Below are 26,783 nucleotides of genomic sequence, written 5' to 3'. Positions count from 1 at the left end.
CATTTGATTACATTTTATAACTTTAAAATGGATCAACTTGACTGTAAAAATAATAGGAGGTATAACAGGTGCACTTCTTTTTACGCTTGTGTGACTGTATATCTTGCTTTGCGTTCCTCAAAACCATTTTTTTTTCAGAATTTGTAATGGTTTTATAGAACAGATTCTATTCGCGAGCCATTATAATAGAGGCCGATCAGCATTCTGAAATGGATTGTGTTCGACTTTTGAGGTTCCACTTTACTGACAAAGTTGTAAAGTTGCCTCCACTAAAGTTCCACTGGTGACAAGATCCACTCGTTGCCCTCATGTCACACTGACCAACTGTAAGCAATGCATTTTTACTCCTGAAAACACAGCACGCATGCAACGCTGAAGCTACGGTGGAAACACAGCATCACAAACAAAGTACATCCTCCGACTGTTTCCTTCAAAGCAATTAGTCAAAGTCAAACAGTACTACACGAAGTCCAGTCAGGTCACCGTCGGGAGTTTGGGGTAAGCGAACATGCAGGGACCACAAACACAAGAGCAAAGCTTACCTTCTTGGTGAAAATTTTAAGCGACTTTACAGAGTTGCCCATTGCAAAAAGCCCCAAACGCGGTGGTCTCGCCTTATGTTTTCCCCCTAAGAGTGTGTGACGACGGCGTGTGCATGTGTGTCCGCGTGCGTCTCCTGGCATGCATTGGAATCTGGAGTGAGTGGAAAAAGGGAAGAAGGTTTCACTGGCTCATTGACTGACAGGAGAGGACATTTGGGGAGAAGTGGAAAGGGATGATAGAGGAGGAAAGGGACGAGAGTCGGGGGACTGAGACGAAGGAGAACGAACGACGGATCGGAAGAACACGGATGAGCGAGGAGATGCAAGCGGCGGGAGTGGAAAAGATGGCTTAATCATTCCATCCTCTCTCCGACGGTCTTTGCATCCCTCCCCTCTACCCCTGTCTCCTTCCCTCGCTCTCGCTCACTCACTTTCTCTCTACCCTCCTCTCTTTCTTGCTCGCCTGCTCTCTCTTTCTTCCACGCTTTCCCAAATCTATGCAAATTCCATAGAAGAGGCTCTTTCGGACAAGCATATTACCTTCCCCGGAGCAAGACGCCGCAGAGGCTAATCCAAAACGCACGGATACAGCCAAGCAGACACACACACACACACACACACGTGAGGATCGTAATCCAAAAATACACTAATCATGCTTCTTTTCCCCACTATATTGCATCCATCATTTCATCCATCCATCACTCCATCCATCCATCCACACACATCACAAAGTCATTTTAAGCTTGAAGGGCTTGGCTTTAGACCAAAACAGCTGCTCCAAATGCAAACACACACAAAATAAAACTGTTGGTGTGGATTTATTGATATTTTTCTCCCAAGCAGCATACATTGGCATGAATCACTCAACCTGGCTCTCTTGTACACACACACACATTTATTGCCCGTCATTTTTCCACCAAAACAACAAGCAGAAGTGTCAAACAGCTGCTGAAACAGCTCTAGATGGATAGCCACATATTTGTATGAGAAACACATCTGGACCATAAACATAAAACAATCAAATGAAAAACACTAAGTATGGAAACATCATACAGTGGCTGAAATACGTATTTAACATGTCACCATTTTTCTGCCTAAATATACTTCCAAAGGTGACCTGAAAATGTCACCAGATGTTGGGAACAACCCAAGTCATCCATAATTACAAAGACAGTAGAACAAATAAGCTCAGAAATTAAGTTGTGTGTAAAAATGTGAAATGACACAGGGAAAAAGTATTGAACACATGAAGAAAAGGAGGCGCAAAAAGGCATGGAAAGCCAAAACAACACCTAAAATCTGTCAATAATCAAACATCAATCCAGTCCCTTGTCAGTGCAAAGGAATATCAGCTGGTTCAGTCGTAATTGATGGCCTACAAAAAAGTCTCATTGCCACAGTGTGAGTCAAGACACATGATGGGTAAGAGCAGAGAGCTGCCTCAAGACCATCGGAAAGTAATTGTTAAAAAACATAACGATGGCATTGGTTACAGGCGCATATCTAAGTTTCTGAATGTTCCATGTTTCTGAATGTTCCATGTTGTAAGTGGAAGGCCGATCATACCACCATAAATTTGCCTCGATCAGTTGCGCCTCGCAAGATTTCTGACAGAGGAGTGCAAAGAATAATCAGAAGAGTTGTCCAAGAGCCAAGAAGCACCTGTGGAGAGCTTCAAAAAGACCTGGAATTAGCAGGTACTATTGTCACAAGGAAAACAGTGAGTAATGCCCTCCGCCGCCATGGCCTGTATGCACGCTCACCACGCAAGACCCCATTGCTGAAAAAAAAAGCATGTCAAAGGTCATTTAAAGTTTGCTGAAAAACATTTGGACAAGCCAGTTAAATACTGGGAGAATACAGTCTGGTCTGATGAGAGCAAAATGTAACTGTTTGGATGCCATATTGGACACCACGTTTGGAGGAGAAATGGCACTGCACATCACCCAAAAAACACCATACCAGCAGTGAAGTTTGGAGGTGGGAACATGATGGTGTGGGGCTGCTTTTCAGCAAATGAAACTTCACATTATTGAAGGAAGGATGAATGGGCAAATGTCCTGAGACATTCTTGACAAAAATCTGCTGCCATCTACGAGGATAAGGAAAATTAAATGAGGGTGGACTGTTCAGCAGGATAATGATGCAAATCTGCCACACGTTCCCTGCCTCGACAACCCGCCAGCACAGCTCAAGAACCGTCTCCATTCCCTTTTCCAATAAACCTTTCATCACAACCTCTCAGCCTTTGCCTGCTTCTGGGTCTAGTCCAAATCAACCGGTGACAGAGCACTCATCAAAGGTGAGTCTCTTTCATGAGCCGCGAGGAATTAGTGTGCTTCTTAGTTCCAAATCTGTTGCCAAAGGCGAACGGCTTGACAAAAAAAAACTGTTACTGTATCTAAAATAGCATGTTCAGAGACTTGTGCTGCTTTCTCTTTGCTCTCTGTACAATAGACAATAGATACAACCATCGTCACATGGCCGCGACGTCAATGACCCACATTCAACGTGGCCGCCACGTAGCCACGGGAGGCACGTCTTTTGCAATTGGATCGAGTCCTATTGTATATCTGTGACCCATTTTCTGCCTCCATTGCGCCACAGCGCCAGGAAACAAGGTGGTCAATTCTGGAACTAATAGACTTTGTCAATGCCATTTTAAGTGACTAATGGAAACTATTTTTGGACACGTTGTTCAGGCTCGACGGTCCATTTTATCCGATATCCGTTATATCGGGGTCAGTTTTATCGACGTTCCATAGTATGTCTGACAGCGGAGCTCGCCTATGTGTCTGCCTGCATCTCGGTCCAATTCACCAAAATCACATGAGACCAGTGGCGCCAAAAGTTAGACGCGGTCTGAGCAGGCGTAAGTCTAGACCAACTTTCAATCACCAAATTGCCACATGTGCCGGGCAGATGTCAAAGGACACACCTTTGTCGTGTCGGTACGCCCATCTTGGTGCAGATCGGTCTGCCAAATTGACAAACACGACAACGAGCCTTGCGCTTGCACAAAGATCAAGATGCGCCACCGTTTACGCTCCGGCGCACATTGCACACAGTTTCTGAAAATAGAGCCCTAAATGTAACGTAGTTCTTCACATTATGTGCAATTTCCGACTAAATTCTCATGATATCATAAATTGAAGGATGTCAACAATGGTTTTCAGTGCTGCATTTGTGTTGCTGTATCAGATACATACTTTCATTTTCTATAGCGCAGGAACCTATCCCAGCTGACTTTGGGCAAGAGGCAGTTGCCAGTCAAGCCACATACAGTATAGACAAACAAGTATTCACACTCACATTCACACCAATGGACATCTGGAGTCTTCAATGAACCTAACAAGCATATTTTTGGAATGCGGAAGGAAGCTGGTGAAAAGCATGTAAACTCCACTGAGGAAGGCTGAGATTTGAAGACTGTACCGCTTGACTGTGAGGCAGATGTGCAAAACGCCCCCCTACACCCTCCGCGCTATAATGAGGAATACGTTTATTGAAGCGGAATGATGTCAAACTGCTTGACGGGCACTGGAGGCTTGATTTTTGCAGAGATTGCACTTCTGCTTAAGCAGCAGCATGAATGCATGACTAAATATCTTTCTGCTCAAGATACTTTGGAGCAACTGTATACTAAGCACTGCTGCCCCAAACCCAAGTCCAAAGTCAACCTCTTTACAGTACAGCGGTACATCGACTTAATGAGTTTTTCGATGTTTTTTTTTTTTTCTGTTTCGTTGCAAGCAAAAATTTGAGTTACGAGTGCGAAATGGTGGTAGCGAACTTCAAAAGGAGCAGCAGATACTGAACATTAAAGAGAAGAAAAAAAAGCTAATTGCTTGCTTCAACCTGTTTATTCAGTCCCATTTGAAGTTTACACATAAAACAGAGAGAATTACATGTTGTGTACTGAACCAAACCACAAAACTTAAGACAGTCCACCAGCTTAATGCTAACACTCAATGCAAAACTCCATATACAGGCTATTAAAACTGTTATTGATGTTGCACTAGTTATAACCTTTTAAGCAACACTTATTTGAAGACAAATAGTGCAGCACAACACGTAGACAGACAATAACAACACTCACAGGCATATATTCTTATCCTCTGCGAAAAATGACTATTATAACCTCAGCTTACTCAGTCACTGAGTTGCGAAACTCTTTTTCATGTATGATGATTCATGATGGTGGCCAAAGGGTGCACACCAGAAGGTGAAGCTCAAGGAACGCATGAAATCATGATGCACATTATTTTTTCAATCATATCTTATTACTTATTAATGGACTTTTCTACTATTTTGAATGCCCAGTAACACTTTTACACTCAAGTCATTTGGACAGTGTTTGCCATTTCATACAATATCTCTCATTTGGCGCGTGCGTGTGCATGTGTGTTTGTGTGTTGCTCACTGGATGATTCATGCAGCCTCGCACCGCAGGCTCATTGTGAACTTCAGAACTCATTGGACGTCACACACACGAGCCGTCAGCTCACATCAAGTCACGCTGGCGTGTACGTGTGCATGTGTTGTGTGTGTGTGTGCGTGTTTCCGTTTCCATGACTTTCCCCCCCCCCCCCCCCCCCCATTTCATGTCCTTGTCGCACTCTCATTTACATAACTCTGTATTAAAGCTTTAAAAAGGATTTATTTTAACATATCCTCAATCAATCATGAGGTTTAATACAGATTCATGGTCTGATGAATGAGATACCATTTAATTTTAATGAAAAGCAATCAAATTAAAATGTAGCTACATGAGACAGCATACACTTAAATTTAATTAAAACATGAAAAATTTAATATAAGAAAATTATTACATTCAAATGCAGTTTCCTGCTCTGCTGAATGAGATTAAAAAGTGAATTATTGAAATTACAATACGGCAATTTACCTTTTCAAATTAAAAATGTCACCTTAAAATGAAAACATAATTAGTTGAAATTACACTTTCATGCTATGCTAAATTAACGTAAGAATCAGAATCAGTTTATTGACACTTTTAGTGAAAGGTAAATTCACAACTAGGACTTTTTTTCTCGGTCCGAAGGTGCAACATGCAACAGATGGTACTGGTAAAAATATTCAAATAAAATTCCAATTTAAATGGACGAAGAAGAACGAAAATAAGCAATGTGCAGTAGGCAAAAACAGTGTGCAATTAGCATCAGGTGACGGTGGGACGTTTTAATGGGTGAAACTGGCTTATTTCGTGTTTATGAGTCTGATGGCAGAGGAGAAGAAGATGGCATTTAATGTTTTTTTTACTAAAGAAATGAATAAAAAAATACATTTTAGTTCAAAAATTAGTTGAAAATACAGTTGCATATAAAATTCTATTTAACTTCATTTTGAAATAAATTCTTTTCAATCATTAAAATGAAATTAGAGTTTTATGCTATGCTAAATAAGGTAGTATTTCATTCATTCATCTTCTGTACCGCTTCTCCTCACTAGGGTCATGGGCGAGCTGGCGCCTATCCCAGCGAGAGGCGGAGTACACCCTGAACTGGTCGCCAGCCACTCGCAGGGCACATAGACATAAACAACCATTTGCACTCACATTCACACCTACGGGCGATTTAGAGTCTTCAATTAAACTACCGTGCATGTTTTGGGGATGTGGGAGGACACCGGAGTGCCCGGAGAAAACCCACGCAGGCACAGGGAGAAAATTCCTCACAGAGGAGACCGGATTTTAACCCAGGTCCGCAGAACTGTGAGGCAGATGTGCTAACCAATCGCCCACCGTGCCGCCAAGGTGGTATTTCATTGAGATGTATTTTTTTTAAATTTCAAAATCAAAATTTTAAGTTTACAGTGAAGTTCTGCAAAGTAAGAGGGAATTTAATGTGTTTATATTTTGAGATCATAATAATAATAGAAATATTGGGGGCACTGGTTAGAGTGTCTGCCTCACAGTTCTGAGCACCGGGGTTCAATCCCCAGCCCCGTCTATGTGGAGTTTGCATGTTTTCCCCGTGCCTGGGTCACTCTGGTTTCCTCCCACATCCCAAAAACATGCGTGGTAGGTTGATTGGCTGGCAACCAGTTGAGGGTGTACCCCGCCTCCTGCCCGATGACAGCTGGGATTGGCTCCAGCACGCCCGCGACCCGACTGAGGAGAAGCGGCTCAGACAAATAAAGAAAAATTCAATTCAGATACATTCTCTGCGGCCTGAAATGGCATTTAATTTAATTTTGAATACATTTCATTTAAAGAATGTAACCAAAAATTCTAGATTACAATATTTGTATGCTTTGCTACATTAGGGGACATTTCATCTTATGTAATTTTAAAATAAAAATAGTTTGTAACATTTTTATGCTCGATAAAATGTTTACTTTTTTAAATGAAATTTTTAACATTTAAAATGCATTTAAATTCAAATATAGTTTCATGCGCTGCTAAATGAAATGCAATGTAATGTACCAAATTAGAAATAAATTCAATTGAAATATAAAAATGAAAAAATATCAAATTAAAAACATTATCCTTGGCTAAATTGGGTGGTATTTAATTTAATTTTTAATTACAAAATTAAAACAAAAAAGATTAAAATACAATAAATACATGTTTTGATAAATGAAATGTCATTTTGAAATAAATGTAATTTGAAAATGTAAATAAAAAACAAATTAAAATACAGTTCAATGCTTTGCTAAATGAGGCGGGACTTAATTTATTTTTATATACCAAATTACAGTTTCATACTCTGCAAAATAAGATGGGCTTTAATTGTGTTTACTTTTTAAAAATAAAAAATGTTACATGAAAATGAACATGTAATTAATAATTTAAAAAATTTATTAGATTTATTTAAAACTATTCAATACAAATTCAATGTAAAACATAAAAATACAGTTTTATATTCTGCTAAATGTGGTGGCATTGAATGTAATAACATTTCTTTTCGATTACAAGATTAAAGTAAAAAGAAAATTATTGAAAAACAAAAGAAATTAAACGAACTGCCAGTTTGATGCTCTACTAAATGAATGAGAGGCCATATAAATCCTCCATGGCCTTTTTTTTTTTCCCACTTTGCAAACGACTGCACTGATTTGTTTGGTTGATACGTAGAGATCCTATCCTGTACATGCAATTTTTTTCCTGGCCATCATGTCCCCAGCTATACCGAGTTCAAAGCAAATCGAGACACAAAGGCTTACAATCAGTGACCATGAGATGCTCGTGTGTGTGTGTGTGTGTGTGTGTGTGTGTGTGTTTGCCTCCAGGCCTACAGGCATCACCCTTGTCTTGCTGCAGGTCTTTAACCCAACCAACAATCTCATTGCTATGACTTGGCCTGTCATGTACAGTACAAAATCTCATTCTCTGCCTTCCACACCCCGCATAAATATTTAGCATCATTTGTAATCATGTGCACACGGGCGCATCCCTTTCACAGCTTAATCCTCATGTGAGGAAAAAAAGGTTTATTTTTTTTCTTGCCAAGCGTGGATACAAAAATATCCATGTGGCTCTAAAAATAGCGCCTCACACTCGAGACATACTGGAGGCATATGCTGCGCTCGCTGTGCTGATGCTCGCCTCTTACAATGCATCATCCCCGCACACACACACACACACACACACACACACACACACAAAACATGACACCATTCACCACATCATAGACTAGTATATAATGTATACATACCACCTAAAAAAATATGTGGCTCTCCAAGTGTCAACATAATAACATTAAAATACATTTACACAGTAAAAAAAAAATAAATAAATAAATAAATATATATATATATATATATATAATGTACTGGAATAAAAAATAAAAAATAAATGAATAAATAAATAAAAAAATAATTTAAACAGGCTGTCAATATAAAACAATCATTCTCATGTTTGACTGTACTTGATGTTTTAAATGTTGTAAATTGTATTTGCATTTAATTCAGTGATTGTTTCGTGTACCACTAGAACGACCCAGTGTATTTTATTATATTTTTTATTTCCGTTTATATGTTTGTATTTTATTTTTACTGCCATGGTCCCACTGTAACGTTTACGCACAGTTTGAACATTCACGCCATGCTTAAATATAGGAAAAGAAAAACAATGGTACTTAAATGATGACTCAATTCAAATGTATTACACATAAAATATAAATAAAAATTGTACTTGAATAAATGCTTAAAAACATACAGTTCGTAAAGATTTAATGGCAATGAATTGTCCTGGATTTAAAAGTTAAATACAACTGAACTGTACTTGAAAAGTAAAAAAAAATTATTGTACTGGATTTTTAAGAGTTTAAACAGGCTGCACGGATACAAGCTTCATTCTAAAGTTTGATTGTATTTCAAGTTTGAAATGTACATTTTATTTGATTTCAGTTCAGTAGTTCTTTTGCATACCACTTGTGGAACCACATTTTTCGAATCACTGCTGTAGAGCCACTATAAGGAGTCATCAAGGTCAGAATGACCGAGCAAGCGCAAACATGGAGGGTGGAGAAAGATTTGTGCAGATTAAAAAAAAAAAGGCCAACAGGTGACAGGGTGAATCAGCACGTGTGACAGCAACACTGCCAGCAAGTGAGCAGATCAAATCTTTTTCCTCACATTGTAGTCAGTGTTGTCACGACGGAGCAAGCGACTGAGTGTTGATGTTCTTCACAAGGATCATCCAAACTTTACAAAGTCAACCATTTGTGTCTTTCTTTGCCACAGTTTTTGTTGCTTCATCATTGGTCGTCTCACTCACAGTGGATTCATGTGTCAGAGATATTAGTACAAATGCATCTTACGCCCTCTGCTGGTCGAAACGTAAAACGTGCTTTCAAAGTTACTTTCATCGTGTCACTATCAGTCTTTTTCTGTTTCATAGATGATAATAATATATGATTATAATTTCATTATTAATTGTACTTATTTTTCGTGTCTTTTTTTGATACATTTCCTGTCATGGTTCACAAAAATACTGTATATATTGCATTACATTAATTACATTATGAAATATGTATTACTAAATATATCACATTTTACTGTCAGTAACATATATATATGTATATATATATGTATATATATATATATGTATATATATATATATATATATATATATGTATGTATGTATATATATATGTATATATATATGTATGTATGTATGTATATATATATTTCTCCGGGCACTCTGGTTTCCTCCCACATCCCAAAAATATGCGTGGTAGGTTGATTGGCTGGCAACCAGTTCAGGGTGTACCCCGCCTCCTGCCCGAAGTCAGCTGGGATAGGCTCCAGCGCGCTGCGACCCAAACCGGGATAAGCGGTGTTGACAATGAATGGATGGATATATATATAAATATATATATATTTATTCATATTTAACGTTATACATTTGTTTTATTTTATTGTTTGTAGTCACCCGCATTTAGTTTCTCAAAAATGTAGATTATTATTGTCATTTATTGGATTTTAATTATATTTTATATAAGTGTATATTTTATATTTTCATTTAATTTTATAAATTTTTCTTATATTTCTATTGTATTTTGTTTTCTTTTTCAGCATTGATAGATTTGTCATGGATTCACATAAATACTGTTTATATTACTATTATCATGAGTAATTTGATGGTTTACATATTTATCTTTTGGCTTTCACAAAGTATGCTAATATTTATATTATGAATTGCACTTAATTTTATTTTGTGTTTTATTTTATTCATAATTATATGCAATACATTCTTAGGCATTCATAGATTTTGGTCATGGTTTCACTAAAATCACTTTTCGTCCTTATCTCTAGTTCGGTAGTTATTTTTTGAATTGTATTTTGTGTCAATGTATGATTATTGCTATTATTAATATTGTCATTTTGTCATCGTTTTACTAATGTTTTGTTGTCCGTAAGGCCCATTTTTACAATGGCCCTGAAGTGCAAAACACAACAACAAATAACTAAACACAACGGCAAATTAAAAACACAAACTACAAATAAGTAATCGCAACACCAAATAACTAAACACAACAGCAAATGAAAAAACACGACGACATTAAGCTCCCGGAAGAGGTCGGTCGTGGGTCAGGCATAAGACTCATTGCTGATTGGACGAGAGGGACGACTTGATTGGACGCTTTGACCGGGAAGTTGTGGTTTTTCAAATGAGCGTTACTGTGGATTCAAACGTAGCTGCTGCTGCTGCTATCAAATAATATTTGGACTCAGGACATATGTAACCTGTCTGATTTTGTGGCTCTTCGTTACATAACTACCGCACCGCAGTTCGCATGTATTAGGAGACGAGTGCCCAGGCCACTAACTCAGTGGATTTGGGATTGGGGACTTGGGTTTCTTAACGTACATCCGCACCGCCTAACTTGCTCCCGTTTCACATACAAATGAGCTGAAAGTGACTAGATATGCTCAGGACTAAATCTCGACATTCAAATAAGTATGCGCTCACTGACAATGTATTTAAAAGAGGTTAACAAAATAATCCGAATAATCAATCCTATTTTAGAAAGAATAATCCAAGGTGCTCAAATGAAGGCATGAATGTACATTGGGTAAATATGAAACGGGCTCTTGTTTTAAATGCATCATAGTGCATCTCGAATTTAAATGATGTGAAACGTTCACCAAACCTCCATCCGTTCATCCATTTTCTTCTGCTTATCCGAGGTCGGGTCACAGGGGCAGCGGCGTAAACAGGAAGGCCCAGCCTTCCCTCTCCCCGGCCGCTTCGTCCGATTCTTCCGGGGGATCCCGAGGCGTTCCCAGGCCAGCCCTCCGGCATGTCCTGGGTCATCCCCGTCCAGGGAACATCCTAACCAGATGCCCGAGCCGCCTCGGCTGGCTCCTCTCGATGCGGTGGAGCAACGGCTCCATTAAATTGAGGCGCAACTGTACTCGAGCACTCGATCACAAGCTTATTTCTTCCAGCCGAAATAGTGAAGAAAATATTTTTATTTTGATGCTATATCTTTATGATGATGCACGGCAGCGATTATTAAGAAACAAAATTTGCATTCATGTCTAAAGCTAAAATGGTGACTATACAAGAATTGGAATGAGAGCCTCGTGAAGGGTTCCATTTGTTTCCTTTTCAATGCAGAGAGCACAAACAACAAAACTGCACGCCGCCTCCAGTCTTTCAAATTCAGGTCTTGATGCTCTATTTTTAGCCTCCTCCACTGGCTGCTCTTGGCCTCGTATGTATGCATGCAGATCTTCCCGTTACGCAAGAAATTATTTTATGAAAAGAAAGTTTGCCGCGCTGTATCTCCTTGTCGTGTCGGCTCTAAGGAGCTCCGCGTACGCGTGCGTGTCATCCAAGTTCTTTTCACTCTTTTCTTGCTCGGCGATAAAGAATTAGGGTCAAACCATGTCCGCTGCAGTATAGGAATGTCAATGAGAGGGACCCTGGTGAAATCAGTGCATCATCATCATCATCATCATCATGTGAAAGTTCTACTTGTCACGTCTCTTTGACATGCTCTGTACATAAAATCTGCATCAAAAATTCGGTCAGTTTTAATTGACACTGCCAGAGAGGTTGTCATTTAGTCTTTTTCTGTATTCATAGATTTTATGTTTTCACACAAAAATATTCTCTTATTGGCCTGATTGATCGTATTAATTGAATTGTATCCAAGCTTTTAAATGTATATTTCGAAATGTATTGATTTTCTTTGTCATGGTTTCACAGAAATATGATTATTGTCGTTATTATGTTTAATTTATTTCATGCCGCTCTATTTTTCAGTTTATGTATTCCCTATGCATTTCTAGACAATGTCATGGCTTCACAAAAAATATGTCATTATCCTTATTAGTTGTATTTATTGAATGGATGTGTTTTACTGCATGGTTAAAATATAAAAACACATGACAAAAGACAAATGTATTCATTTTAATATTTGTTTTGTATATTTCTTTTATATTTTTTTCTGAATTTATAGATTTCTACTTAACAGAAATATATTGTCATTATCAATTGTATTTATTTTTATTTTGTGCAACTTGTTATTTGATGTATTGCGTTCCCGTCATCCATCCATATTCTGAGCCGCTTCTCCTCACGAGGGTCGCGGGCGTGCTGGAGCCTATCCCAGCTGTCATCGGGCAGGAGGCGGGGTACACCCCGAATTGGTTGCCAGCCAATCGCAGGGCACATACGAACAAACAACCATTCGCACGCACAGTCACACCGATGGGCAATTTAGAGTCTCCAATGAATGCATGTCTTTGGGATGTGGGAGGAAACCGGAGTGCCCGGAAAAAACCCACGCAGGCACGGGGAGAACATGCAAACTCCACACAGGCGGGGCCGGGGTTTGAACCCGGGTCCTCAGAACTGTGAGGCTGACGCTCTAACCAGTCGGCCACCGTGCCGCCGTGGTCCCATCAATATCCCATATTGGTTGATTTTATCTTATGTATTTCTACTGCATAGTTAAAATATAACGAACCATTCATATCATAAACTTCATTAAATCTATTCATTTTATATGCATTTATATATGTTTCTGTATGATAAACATATATCATTTGTGTACTGTCATTACTGATTGCATTTATTTTGTTTTATTTGATGTAGTTTTCTGCATTTTTTTGGTTCAAGATTTTCTTGTATGGTTTCACAAAAACATAGCATGATTTCAATTATGGATTGCATTTATTTATTGTGTACAGCTATATTTGTAATGTATTTTTCATATTTTTCAACATTTATACAGTTCCTGGCATGTTTTACAATATACTATTGTATTATTATGCATCATGGCAAAACGTGTTTCGAGTTTCTTTCCCTATGTGTAAGGTACTCAGAACCTTATAACCTCATTAACCCCTATGAAGAGCTCTCTGTCAAACTAGCAGGTGTACCCAATGAAGTGTCCGGAGAGTGTACATTGCCTTGCGTCTTTATCACTTGAATCTTTTTCATTCTGGAGTGGTTTAAAGACGTAATAATGTGAGATTTCGAGCAGAGACTGGAACTACAACATCTCTGCACTAACCCCTGAGACCGATTAAAGCGCCGGCCTGGATTCAGCGCAAGAGATGAGTTATTTCTGGAACACATTAGTGTGCATGAAGGTAATTGTCTCCTCGTCTCCTCGCCTCCTTTTTTTTTTTTTTTAAATTATTATTTTTTTTTTTTAGCCAGCAAGGGCATAGAGGGGGGCTGAATTTGAACGGTGTGTTTGTGGGTCAGCGAGAAGAAAATGCACCTACTGTACATTCTGCCTTTATGATTAGAACAACGGCCAGTTGATTGGCACCGTCACAGATGCATTCGTTTCGAAATAGCGTTTGGTGATGACGGACAGCACGCTGAGCAAAGAGTTCGGCGCGTCTGCTTCACAGTTTTGAGGTTCTTGCTTCGAATCTCAGCGATTGCAGGTTCTCCCCTTGCTTCCGTGGGTTTTCCGAATTCCTCCCACATTCCAAAAACATGCATGGTAGGTTCATCGAAAACTAAATTGTCTTTAGATGGGAATGCTCGTTGGGCCCTTTTGGCCAGCCATTTGAGCATTTATTCAACAGTTCAGTTTTTGTTTGTTTTGTTCAGTGGCATTACACTGCAGTTAAGAAAAACTAACTCGCTCCCAGCAGAGTTAGCTAGCTAGTGATCGTTAGTGGTTAATGGGCGGTTGACCATAACCGCCTTGCCTGCTGTAATTAATGTTACCACTGCTAATGCAATAGCAAAAGACAACATTATAGACAGAATGTTTAATACCTGATGACATTCGTTGGAAGTTTTCCAGCAAAACGCTAAAGCATGCTAAGAGTTCAAATGCATACTGTTGTAGTTATTCACAAAGACATGCTGTTTCGAGGTTGATATTTAAAAATGATGCTTGTGAAGTTTGACCTTCGGAAAAATTGGAGGTTGTTTGAAATGAGTCAACTTTTGTTGGATTCATGTTGTAAATTGATTAGTTTATGTAAAATGTTGAATAAAAGCGGTACCAGCAACAAACAACAGCAATTTGTGTTGTTCCGGTGGCTGACTTGACTAAACCACAGTTCAGAGGTTGTGGATTTGTTCACCGGAGCCGGCCTTTTATATATCTTTTGTTTTACCGACATATTTCACCAATGTAAACTAAATTCGATTTAATTTGCCCACATTAAACAAACATGGTAATTGAATGCAAGAGACAGCAATTGAATAAAAATCCTATGATTATTTTGCACCTATTAAAGTATACTTGCCCTTCCTCCCTGAGCCGTCACCTGATTGCGGTGGAGGGGCTCGTGTGTCCCGACGATCCTAGGAGCCAAGTTGTCTGGGGCTTGCTCTAGGGATGTGGGACGTGGTCACCACTCTGGCAGGGAAGGAGCCCGAGTTGCTGTGCGAGGTCGAGAAGTCACCTCCACACACAGCTTGGGCTCCGGTACCAGTCCTCTTGAGAGGGGTTGGACTCTTTTCCGCTCCGGAGTTGCTCACGGTGAGAGGCGCCGAGCAGGTGTGGGCATACTTATTACCCCCCGACTTGGCGGTAAACCCCCTTACGCTGGGGTTTACTCCAGGGGCACGAAAGGGTAGCCTCCCTCCCCCTTCGGGTGGGGAGACGGGGTCCTGACTGTTGTTTGTGCCTATGCACCAAACAGCAGTTCAGAGTACCCACCCTTTTTGGAGTCCTTGGAGGGGGTGCTGCAGACCACTCCCGCTGGGGATTCCATCATTCTGCTGGGGGACTTCAATGCTCACGTGGGCAATGACAGTGAGACCTGGAGGGGGGTGAATGGGGAGGAACGGCCTCCCCGACCAGAACCCGAGAGGTGTCCTGTTACTGTACTTCTGTGCTCGTCATGGATTGTCCATAACGAATACCATGTTCAGACATAAGGGTGTCCACATGTACACTTGGCACCAGGACACCCGAGTTCGCACTTAGTGGTCGTGGCATCACACTTGCGGTCGGCCGCACGTCTTGGACACCTGTTTCCGTGTTGTTTCCATGGTCCTCAGTCAGAAAAGGGAGGATTGTCCTCTCCGAGTCAGGAAGGAGATCCTGCCCCAAGTGGAGGAGTTCAAGTATCTTGGGGTCTTGTTCACGAGTGAGGGAAGAATGGAGCGGGAGATCGACAGGCGGATCGGTGCAGCGTCTGCAGTGATGCGGACTGTCGTGGGGAAGAAGGAGCTGAGCCGAAAAGCAAAGCTCTCGATTTACCGGTCGATCTACGTTCCTACCCTCACCGCCTATGGTCACGAGCTGTGGGTCGTGACCGAAAGAACAAGATCTCGGATACAAGCGGCCGAAATGAGTTTCCTCCGGCAGGGTGTCCGGGCTCTCTCTTAGAGACAGAGTGAGAAGCTCAGTCATCTGGGAGGGGCTCTGTCGAGCCACTGCTCCTCCACATTGAGAGGAGCCAGATGAGGTGGCTTGTGCGTCTGGTTAGGATGCCCCTCTGGACACCTCCGTGGTGAGGTGTTCCGGCCACGTCCGACCGGAAGGATGCCCCGAGGACGACCCGGGGTCATGCTGGAGAGACTACGAAGTCTGGGCTTCCCTGCTTAGGCTGCCGCTTCTGCGACCCGACCTCGGATGAGCGGAGGAAAACGGATGGATGGATAGATAAATTATACATCGTTCGAATAACGAAGAAGACAGATTGAATTTATATTGTTTGGATGGAATTGGGGCACTATGATGAACTCATGTTCATCCAATAACTTATTTTTGGAGTGCATGTGCCACACTTTTCCCAGTGAAATAGTTCCAAACTCACCCTTTTACCGTTTCCCGTGTTAAAACACCCATTCTTTTCTTGTAATTCTTTTCAGTTCAACACCCACACATTTGCTGCTGTAATTGCACAACAAGCAGTACTCCGACTTCCGCCCACATTCCTAAAACATGCACGTTAGGTTCGTCGAAGACTCTAAATTGTCCGTGGGCGTGAATGGTTGTTTGTCTTTATGTGCCCTGCGATTGGCTGGTGACCAGTCCAGGTGTTCGCCATCTCTTGCCAAAAGTCAGCTGGGACCTTAATGAGGACAAGAGCTATAGAACATGGGTGGAGGAATATTTTATCATCGTGGTTGTAGTTTGCATTATCAAATATCATAAGATCTTATTAGTTTGAGCAGGTGTACCTAATGTTGTGGCCTGTGCACGCACACACACCGATAGTCGATCCCTTGCTGCAACTCAGGTGACCACACACACACAATAAACGCAGCTGCATTCATGCATGCAGCTTCTCGTGTGCCTAGAAACATGTAAGGCAGTGGTAACGTCATGATTGCAGTCAATATTTGTATGAGACACACTTCCGGGCCATAAACATACAACAATCAAATGAAAAACACTAAGTATGGAAACGTCACATGGAGCCCCATGGTTAAAAGTTACATCGAGTCGTGCTCCCTCCTCCCAGCTGTTTAGGGAGATGTCTCTTTAAATGTTGCTCGCTTGCTAATTTCCTCACTTTTACCAATACACGTTTCTACTCTTTTTGTTCCCCCCCCCCCCCCCCATTATTCTTTGACCTGACTTTTTTAGACCATTTAGGAGAACTTAAAAGTGGACAAACAGGATGAGGAGCAGCAGGATGACGCCTTTTTTTTTGTTTTTTTTTGTTCTTACTTCCAGTTGATTAGCGGAATTTTGGGACATTTTTACCAGAATATCCAACGGAAACAATCAATGGATGTCAGTGGTAAACGGAATACATGTGCAGGCGGCGGGTCGCCACGAAGGCAGGCCCGTCGCACACCGAGCCGAGGGCCCCAATGCGACTAAACTGCGGGGTACGCAGCCACTTTTTATTATTGTCCGACCGGTGGCCACTTGGTTTGCTGCAATTCAAAATTTCAATCGCCAGTGAACGGCCTCGCAACGTCCCAGGTACAGACGATTAAAAATGCACGAGCTTCCCGCAAGCCAAACTGTGTCAATTACAGTAAAGTATATTTTTATATTGTGTTTTACAATAATATTCAACTATATCTAGAATTTCCTTTCTACCTACGGCTAGAAAGCAAAGCGTGAAGAGTGTCTGTCACCAAAATGCTTGTGTTGTAGTCAGTGAATGGGGAGATCGATCATTGCCAACAGTCTCTCAAAATATTTGCACTCTCCTTTATTGTTGCCGTTTCCTCTCTTTGTGGCAGTCCGCTACTTCCTTGACAACCGCGTCACGATTTTGTGGTTTCATAAAAAAATAAGAGAGTACAGTATATACTTCTGTCATGTTCGGCCGCGTCTCTCGTTGGAGGCGGTGCCGAATTAGCGTTGTTAAGCCTCGGTGGAGGTCTCGTTCCGGTGTGTGATTTCCTCAAACTATTGATCCATGCAACCATTTTCTATAGCGCCTGTCCTCATTAAGTGAGCTGGAGCCCATCTCAGCTGAATTTGGTCGAGAGGCAGGGCACGCCCTGGATCGGTCGCCGGTCGATCGCAAGGCGCATTTTGACAGATGAGCGATTTTAGAGTATTCCGTCAGCCTGACGAGCATTCTTTTTGGATGAGCGAGGAAGCCGGATTATCCGAAGAAAATCCACGCACAAGAGGACCAAAGCCGAGGCCAGTCAGGGACCCCAAATACTCTGGGCCCTGGGACAGCGATCCCCTTTTCCTCCCCATGTTCGACACCCGTCAGCGTACACCTCGGATTGGTTTCCAGCCAATGGCTCAGCACACATAAACTAACAACCACATTTATGAGAGTATTTAGTGGCGAGTGACTTCGAAGACCCGGAGAAAACTGAGATTCGAACCGAGAACGTCTCGACTGTGAGGCAGACGTACTAGCCACGAGTCCGCTGTGCCGCCTTCACCCAAAACAAATAATCACTCATACAGAGTCCGCAATACACATGCATTTAGAAAGCTAGAGGACCTAGAATTGAGCCCAGACCCACTCGACGAGCTAACCACTGGTGCGCCGTGCTGCCCAATTCCAACTATCATTGTTTTTCATTGATTGTGTTAAAAAAAAAAAAAAAAAAAATGGTGTTGGGTGCAAGCTTACGTGTCCAAAGACAGACTTGACGATGGGGTGCAGGCTCGCATCATAGTCCGAAACCGCGCTGAGCCTCTTGGACCTCCGGCCGGAGGCGGGCCGACTCGGAGCCGGGGCGCTCCCGGCGGCAGCGTCCGAGCTCAGGCTGGAGGCTGAGCCGCTCACCAGCTTCCTGCCGGTCTGGAAGAAGAAGTCGGCGTCGGCATCCTCCTCGGGCCCACCCGGGGACCCCTTGACGTGGCCGGCGGACTGCCTGAACCTTCCGGATTTGGAGCGCGTCTTGCGCTTCGCGTCGTCCGCGCCGTTCTCTGCGTGCCCGGGCCGGCACAGAGGTCTCCTCGCGCTCGCCTCCTCCGCCGGGCCGCGCTGGCTCCGGTGCCCGCCGCGGCCGCCGTGCGGACCGTGGTCGGACTGCGTGGATCTGCGCTGGAGCCCCGCGGATCTCAGCAGGGACGTTGCGGATTCGCTTTTCGGCAAAGAGGAGCTCATGGTCCCTGCCTTCCTACTTCTTGCGGATGAGGCAGCAGGTGCGTGGGGTACATCGGCCGGCTCCCGGATCCACGTCCGCGGGGGTGCTGCTGGCGGTGTTTCGATGGAGGTCTGCGGCAGCCGCCACCTGCCGGGACATTTGCAAGGGAACCGTTCCCCCGCAAGTTGGACTGCGCGCACACGCACAGTCCACGCTGCGAGTTCACCGAAGGGACCCACGTCACCGCGGATTATCATGCGCGTAATTTGAGAGAGTCAAGAGTGAAAAGGAGAAGAATCCACTGCGGCTCTTAGTGCAGTGGGGGGGACGCTCTCAGGCTTAATGCTGCTCCGTGGGTAATAACTTCATGATTTCAACACTTCCCACGCATGGAATATGCGAATGGCCACAACATTAGGTACACCTACTGCGACATCTGCCTTTACAAAGATGAGATCAGTCATTTGGCTCTTTTATGCGGAATACAAATGATGAGGGAAAACCTCTCTGTATGATCCAATCCACTGAACAACCATAATCAACATTTTAGGTTAGATTAATACTGGGGGGGAAATGAACCTTTGTTAAGGCAGAATGCTCTCAGCAGATTAGGCAGGCATTCCTTATATAACTATACTTTATATATTCCCCCCCCCAGTGTCATTTCACATTACTACGCACAACTTCATTTCTGATCTTATTAGTTCTACTTTCTTTGTATGTATGGATTACTTGGGTTGTTCCCAACATCTGGTGACATTTTCAGGTCAATGGCGCCTTTGGATGTATATTTAGTGAGAAAAATGGTGACGTGTTAAATACTTATTTCAGCCACTGTTCTGTTTATGTATCTATATAAATCATAAGCAGTCCATTAACAGTGGGCTTTCTCTCGGGGGTTCGGTGTGAACGTGACGGCGAATCAGCTGACTGGCGACCATACGGACATTTTGCCATGCACTCATATCCTTTGTTGGTCTGAATTTTTATTTTCATGCTACTCAGAGAGCATTTATTGCCTCAGACGTTTAAGCTTTGTTAAAAAATAAAAATAAAATCACTAATTCTGCCTTGTTCTCTTTCACCCTCAGTTCAACCTTGGCGGCTTACTATTTGAGTTTTTTTTTTTTTTTAATAGCTGTTGTACAGTTATTGCAAAAAGTGTATTCTTTGCCCGTAAAATAAAAAGTTGACTTTTCATGCGGGCTACATTTGCATAATCTTCACGTGGGATGACGTGAAGTGTGAGCGTGCCTTCACGCTACTTAATAAGAGCACATTTGCTAAGGAGAATCGCGTGAGAAGGTGGACGACGCCATGTTTATACCCAGGGTCATGGAAGGCCCGCAGCAGATGTCCACACAGGGCAAAAAAAAAAAAAAAAGGAAGAGTGTCCATTATGTACTGTATGTTCATGTATGTATGCGTGTGTGTGTGTGTGCCTGCATGGCCAATTAAGACTTGAGCTTGATAGCGCAAAACTGTGAAAAGAGCACATTTTGCCGTGAGCACCCTGGGGAACGTGAGTGTTGTGACATCTGTGTCTCCTGTGCTGCAGGGAGAGCACGACCATCTCCGCTGCATCGCTCAAGCGTTAGCCTACTTTGACTCAAATGCTCCCTTGACATCCTTACTGCACTTAAAGGGCCCGGATCTGGGAAAATTCACTTTGTAATGTCTTGTACGGTTGCTACATTGATTGACGAATTCAATTCATACCAAGCTCATAAGTCAATTTGCTTGTACATTCAAATCCATTTTTCCATTTAAATGCCCTCAGCCCGTTCCAGTCCCCCCAAAACCACCGCAGTCTTTCGTTACATTTTAAGAACGGTAGCCCTCTATATTATACTTTATAAAAACATAAAGTAATGATGAATTCAACAGTTTTTGCCAAATTGTTTCGCTTCAATTCAATGGACACTGTGCTACTCCTTCTGGTGTGGGCACCTTGGCCACTTGGGGGCAGTATAATACATCCATCCATCTATTTTCCATACCGCTTATCCTCACTAGGGTCGCGGGCGTGCTGGAGCCTCTCCCAGCTATCTTCGGGCGAGAGGCGGTGTAGACCCTGAACCGGTCGCCAGCCAATCGCAAGGCACGTAGAAACAAACAACCATTCGCACTCACATTCACACTTACGGGCAATTTAGAGTCTTCAATTCACCTGCCACGCATGTTTTAGGGATGTGGGAGGAAAACGGAGTGCCCGGAGAAAACCCACCCAGGCACAGGGAGAACATGCATACTCCACACAGGCGAGGCTGGGATTTGAATCCCGTTCCTCAAAACTGTGAGGCAGCTGTGCTAACCAGTCGGCATACGGACATACTGTAGATAGATATGACAATGAATCACCTCAGTAAGCCACAGTAATATTAGCCATTCTTCGCAGAGGATAAAGAATTCCTGCAATTTATGTACGTGTTGCTCCACTGATTGTGTTCAAAATATCTGTTGCTTAAAGGGAACACCACGTCACTGATGCTATTCTGTATGGCTTTTCTCCTTGTTTTTTTTTTTTTAGCATCAAGCTAAATGAGCAATGCTATGCTGTTGTTTTAAATACACAATGCGTAATTCTCTCTGTTTTATGTGTAGTTTGACAGTAAACCTCAACTGGGTGTGTCAATGAACAACTCGAAGCCTCCTTTTTGAAGATTTGTTCATTATTTGGCAAACTGCAGCTTGCTGTGAAGAGAGTTGAGTTCACTGCCACCATACAGAGTTCGTCTCAACTTGCTGGAAAGTCAAAGCAAAAAAAAAAAAAAAAAAAAAAAAAACGTCCAAACAACGGCTCATACCTCGAAACACTCGTAAGTCAAGTCACTTGTATCTCAAGGCACCACTGTTATTCCACCAAGGAGGTTATGTTCATTGCCATTTGTTAGTATGTTTGACTATTCAAAACACCACTTAGCAAATTTTCATGACTGTTTGTGGAAGGGCGGCACGTTGGCCGACTGGTTAGAGCGTCAGCCTCACAGTTCTGAGGACCCGGGTTCAATCCCCGGCCCCGCCTGTGTGGAGTTTGCATGTTCTCCCCGTGCCTGTGTGGGTTTTCTCCGGGCACTCTGGTTTCCTCCCACATCCCAAAGACATGCATTTATTGGAGACTCTAAATTGCCCATAGGTGTGACTATGCGTGCGAATGGTTGTTTGTTTGTATGTGCCCTGCGATTGGCTGGCAACCATTTCAGGGTGTAACCCCGCCTCCTGCCCGATGACAGCTGGGAGAGGCTCCAGCACGCCCGCGACCCGACTGAGGAGAAGCGGCTCAGAAAATGGATGGATGGATGTTTGTGGAAGGCCGTGGAAAGGGCAAAGCTATCGAACCCATTGAAATTTGGTGCCGATCTGAACTTGTTGCATATAAAGGATATTATTTGTTTTTCAATAGTAAGTTTAATGCAGTATGGACCTCTGGGGTACCTAGCATGTTTTTAAAAGATAAAATGAGCCTCTGATAATTAGAGTAGGCTAACTCCATTTTGGTCCTTTTGCAGGAGAGTGATTTTAAGTTTTATGTCTGACATACATTGGCTGCCACTATAAATGTAGTTGCAATAGTGGTCCAAACATCCGTCAAATCTATCAATATTTCATAAAAAAAGATAAACAACGTTGACTTCTCCTAAAATGCAGATGCTTAAAAAGCTTAAAAAGAAGTGCTGAGTGCAATAATGGGCTGCCGCCTTGATGGCAAAATGGGAACTAAACTTTGATTCAGACCAGTGCTCATCAGAAAGATTTGCTCTCTCTATTCATTTCTATGCTTAAATAAAAATTGACGAAAATGGAGTTAGCCGGCTCTAGTTCTCAGTGCCGTCAGTGATGTTTATTATAAAAAAAAAAAAAAAAAAAAAAAAAAAAAAAAAAAAACCATTTTCTCTGTGTAGATTTGCCGTTTAATTGTAGACCTGCTGCTGCCGAAGTACACACAAGCCTCAGGGAGCTGTGTGGCCCATTTGAAGGCACGTGCACACACACGCATGCACGCAGAGGATTAACAATAAATAAATAAATTTATGGTGCATGGTATTCAACTAGAGTAAACATCATTTTTGGAAAATACTGTATTAAACAAGCCACACAACTTGCAAGGAAAATGAGGCAGCCCGATACCAGGATGGCGCTCAGTGGAGTGGAGCAGACCTCCTCCAAGCTCCTAATTTGGACCAGTACACCTTCACCTCTATTACACGTGACTGAGGTAGGCTAGATTTGAAAGATTCATGCAAGGAAAATGGCTCAAATGCCCTTTTCATAACAAAAAAAATAATAACAATAGTAAAAGAAATTAAGCAATAATAAATCAAAATAAATACTTCATATTTGGAAACGTCATCTTCATATTCAAAATGTCGTGGGTTACCCAAAGTTATTGTTATTGCTGTTCCTGAGCAAGTCAAGTGTCCTGGCACAGTTTGCTATTACTGAAAGATTAATAAGAAAGTATAAAATATTTACGCGCGCTACAGCTGGAAGACAAGGCGTCCACTCCCAACACGTTGGCCCATTCTTTGACTGGAGCTGCAAGTTCATTGAAAAGTCCCGGCTGCCATCGACACACTGATAATGAAATGAAAACTCACATGAACACTAATCCAATTATAAAGGCAGGATTAATAATTACTCCCATTGTGGACCCCAGCATACATACTGTATGATATGCTGTATTGTTTTGATAGAGGTACTCATCTAACAATTAGAGTTATTATGGGTGGAATTTGCACTGTACCTTATCGACAAGGACGCGTCTTTAGGAACCTCACACCGTCGAACACAGGAGCAACGTGTGTTACAATGCTTTTTATTATATTTCGACCCTCTGCCAGGACCGAGGCAAGGATCTGGATTTTTAATGGCAATCGAAATTGAGCAATATTATCCTTGGGAGAATTGTTGATACAGCACTTGCCTTTGACCCAATTTTATTGTGCAGGTGTACCAAATATTATGACTGGTATGAGTAGTCTAACTGTCTTCAGGGCGAAACATGACATTTCAATATTAAAACAGCAGGAAACCGACTGTATAACCTTTCTGTGCTCAAGGCATACATTTGCTTTTCTTTAAAGTATGGATGCACAAGAGGTTAAAAAAAAATAAGTGTTTAACATACTTTAATTATTAATTCATAATAATAATAATTGATTCAATTCTAATTTAAGATAACAAGTCATGACTTCAATCAGCTGCCTCTGCAATTATTGCATCCGAACAGCAGTATTTGAAGTTAAAAAGGCTTTTTAAGGCGTGAGCAATCATGAGTAGACTTTGAGTGACAGATGCCAAAAGCAGTAAAAGGTGCAGGCGGCGCACACGCAAGTGGAGTGAATAGAGAGTGGCACGGGTGGGTGGGCATGACGCAGGCTAGAAAATATTAACGGTGCACTATTAATAGGCACGGAGCAGGCAGGAGTGGTGTGTAAGCTCCTGTGCTGTCCTCTCAAATGTTCAACATAGTAAGGAAGAGGGGAAAGTAAACTCAGTGATAAATACAGTATTAACTGCATTGCAGTACACATTGCAGCCAGAATTTTCCTATCCAATTTTAAAAAATGCATTAAATCAATTAATTAAAGAAAATAAGATTCAAGTGAATGACTGAATAGATCAAATAATTACACAAAATTGTTAAATTAAACAATCACAAAAATACTATAATACATATTTTTTTGAATGGGTCACAAGTCTCTGCAACGGAGTCCCTGCATTCATGAACACACATGCTTTCCTTGAGTGTGCTATTGACAAGTGTAATAAAAGTAATTATGGAATATTGTATTTACGTATTCCAGAGCGGTGGAAAAATATGAACATCCACTAGAGTATAGCTAAAAGCATTCAGTGATTTTGACATTTTTGTTAGGGAATTACAATTGAAAGTGTGATAAAGGTCCAGCTGTGCAACATCCACACTAAAGGTTCCAGACTTGTCTGGGTATGATTAGACTATGATAATTTGGGGAAAAAAATAATATAAATGTTGATTCAAATAATTATTTAAAAACTAATATATATATATATATATATATATATAATTAAAATTTTTGAATTAATTTATTAAAAATATTATTCCAATAAATAATAAAAGTCTAGGGAAGGTACTTGGAAAAATATAGACAATAAGGATAGTAATATAAAAATTATGAAAAGTATTTTAAAAAATTAAATAATTGTTTTCTAAATTAATAAATGATGACAAATACACAAAAACACAAAAGAAAGTGTACAAATGAAAACTAATTTTATCTATCTATATACAGTAAAAGCATTATATTTTAAAAATTCATGAATAAAAATAATTATTTTAATTAATAAAGTGTCTGGGTATGATACTTTGAGAAATACACTAAAATGAAAACTTATAAATACACTATGAAAAATAATAAAAATGTGCAAAACTATTACATTTCTGATTCTTTAGGAACGAGAAATGAAAAAAAGATATCAAATTAATTAAATGAAATCAAATTACAATACATTTAAAAAATACTAAGCACAACGCACACACGACATAGAACAAACAGGCAAAAATGTTTGTTTCCAAGACCACTTTCTTGTGGTCGATGAGTGCAGTAACAAACGTTTTTTAACAAAAAAGCACCACACTCGAAACGAGAGTGAGCAGCAGGCTGGGAAAAAAAGGGTTCCAAATGTAATACAACTCTCTGAGAGACATTGCAACAGTGCAAGTGAGTTTGTTGATGACATCCTTGTTACCATTTAAGGACTGCGCACCGTGGAGCCCAAACATGGTTGCACATGGATTGACATAAGGGGGACTTCAGTGAACATAGCGGCACTTTTGGAGGTTTATACAAGCCCATCTGGAGGGGCAGGACAGCAGCAGGGAGCATCCTTAAATTACAGCTACGTGGAACTTAATGTAGAACCATCCGTCCATTTTATGTAGCACGGTCCTCGTTAGGTTGTGGGTAATATGCAGGTGTTGCAACGGCTGCGCTACATTTCCCCCCGGGTGCATCATGTTTTAACAGCCACACTTTTCCCAAGGGGTGTCATACCTGTGTGGAAGGTTGGCTCTTCAACACATCCATACGTTTCCTGGTCAAATGGTTCAACACCTACACTTTTCCCCCAAGTGAGTTGCACCCATGAGGGATGCAGGTGCTTCAACACCCACACTTTTCCAATGAACTTATCCCCAGGGTAGTCAAATGAGAAGGGGATTTGGGTGCTTCAACACACCCGTATTGTTTTCCCTGGTGAAATGGTTCAACAGCCACACTTCTCCCATTGTTGAGGAATGAGCAATACCGCAACTCCACACCCAGCCCACGTTTTCCTAAGCAGCTAGGTAATGTTCCGGTATTGTGCATTGCTGCTAAGATTGATTTATTTTGCATATACAATACGAACAGAAAGTGCTCTCTTGCTATATATATATATATATATATTTTTTTTTTCATATTCATATCTTGCATAATTTGCCATATTGCAGGATGTAATTGTTTGTGGTAAAATAAACGCTTCGTAGCCTAAAACATTAAAATGTGCATAATTGTATGTTTAAGAGATTAAAAGGGTGTTTAAGAATATAGAAAGTGTTATTTATAAGAGTATGGTATAGGTTAGGGAAGATTCCTCAGAGTCTGGGGATGTTTGTACAGCTTTAAAATATGTATAAATAATAATTAAAAAAAAAAAAAACGTGGTCGAAACTTTGGGTATTTCTCCTATTGCAGGGGTGGTCCGGGACCTGACTCCGGTGATAAGCGGTGGATTACTGTACTGTATTGTATGAGTGTTGCAGGAATCATTTCTTGACGGTCCCTGAGTGG

At 41.4% G+C, this 26,783-nt stretch overlaps 1 protein-coding gene across 3 annotated transcripts in view; it reads right to left on the bottom strand.

Annotated features, from left to right (window-relative positions):
* The window catches only part of cabp1b (calcium binding protein 1b), a 35,409-nt gene extending 16,119 nt beyond the window's left edge, over positions 1 to 19,290 (bottom strand). Inside the window, exon 1 of one of the 3 annotated variants that reach the window (XM_061698940.1) lies at positions 18,510 to 19,290. In XM_061698940.1, the coding sequence (XP_061554924.1) occupies positions 18,510 to 19,226 (717 nt within the window). In that variant the 5' untranslated portion in view covers positions 19,227 to 19,290. Of the gene's footprint in view, positions 1 to 542; positions 1,050 to 3,854; positions 3,953 to 18,509 lie in introns of those variants that run through there. The other 2 variants (XM_061698943.1, XM_061698941.1) reach the window with 2 other exon arrangements.
* Positions 19,291 to 26,783: the final 7,493 nt, after the last annotated feature.

Source organism: Phycodurus eques, chromosome 15 (genome assembly GCF_024500275.1).
Source record: "Phycodurus eques isolate BA_2022a chromosome 15, UOR_Pequ_1.1, whole genome shotgun sequence".
Lineage (NCBI taxonomy): Eukaryota > Metazoa > Chordata > Actinopteri > Syngnathiformes > Syngnathidae > Phycodurus > Phycodurus eques.
This window is presented reverse-complemented; position numbering and strand designations above follow the sequence as displayed.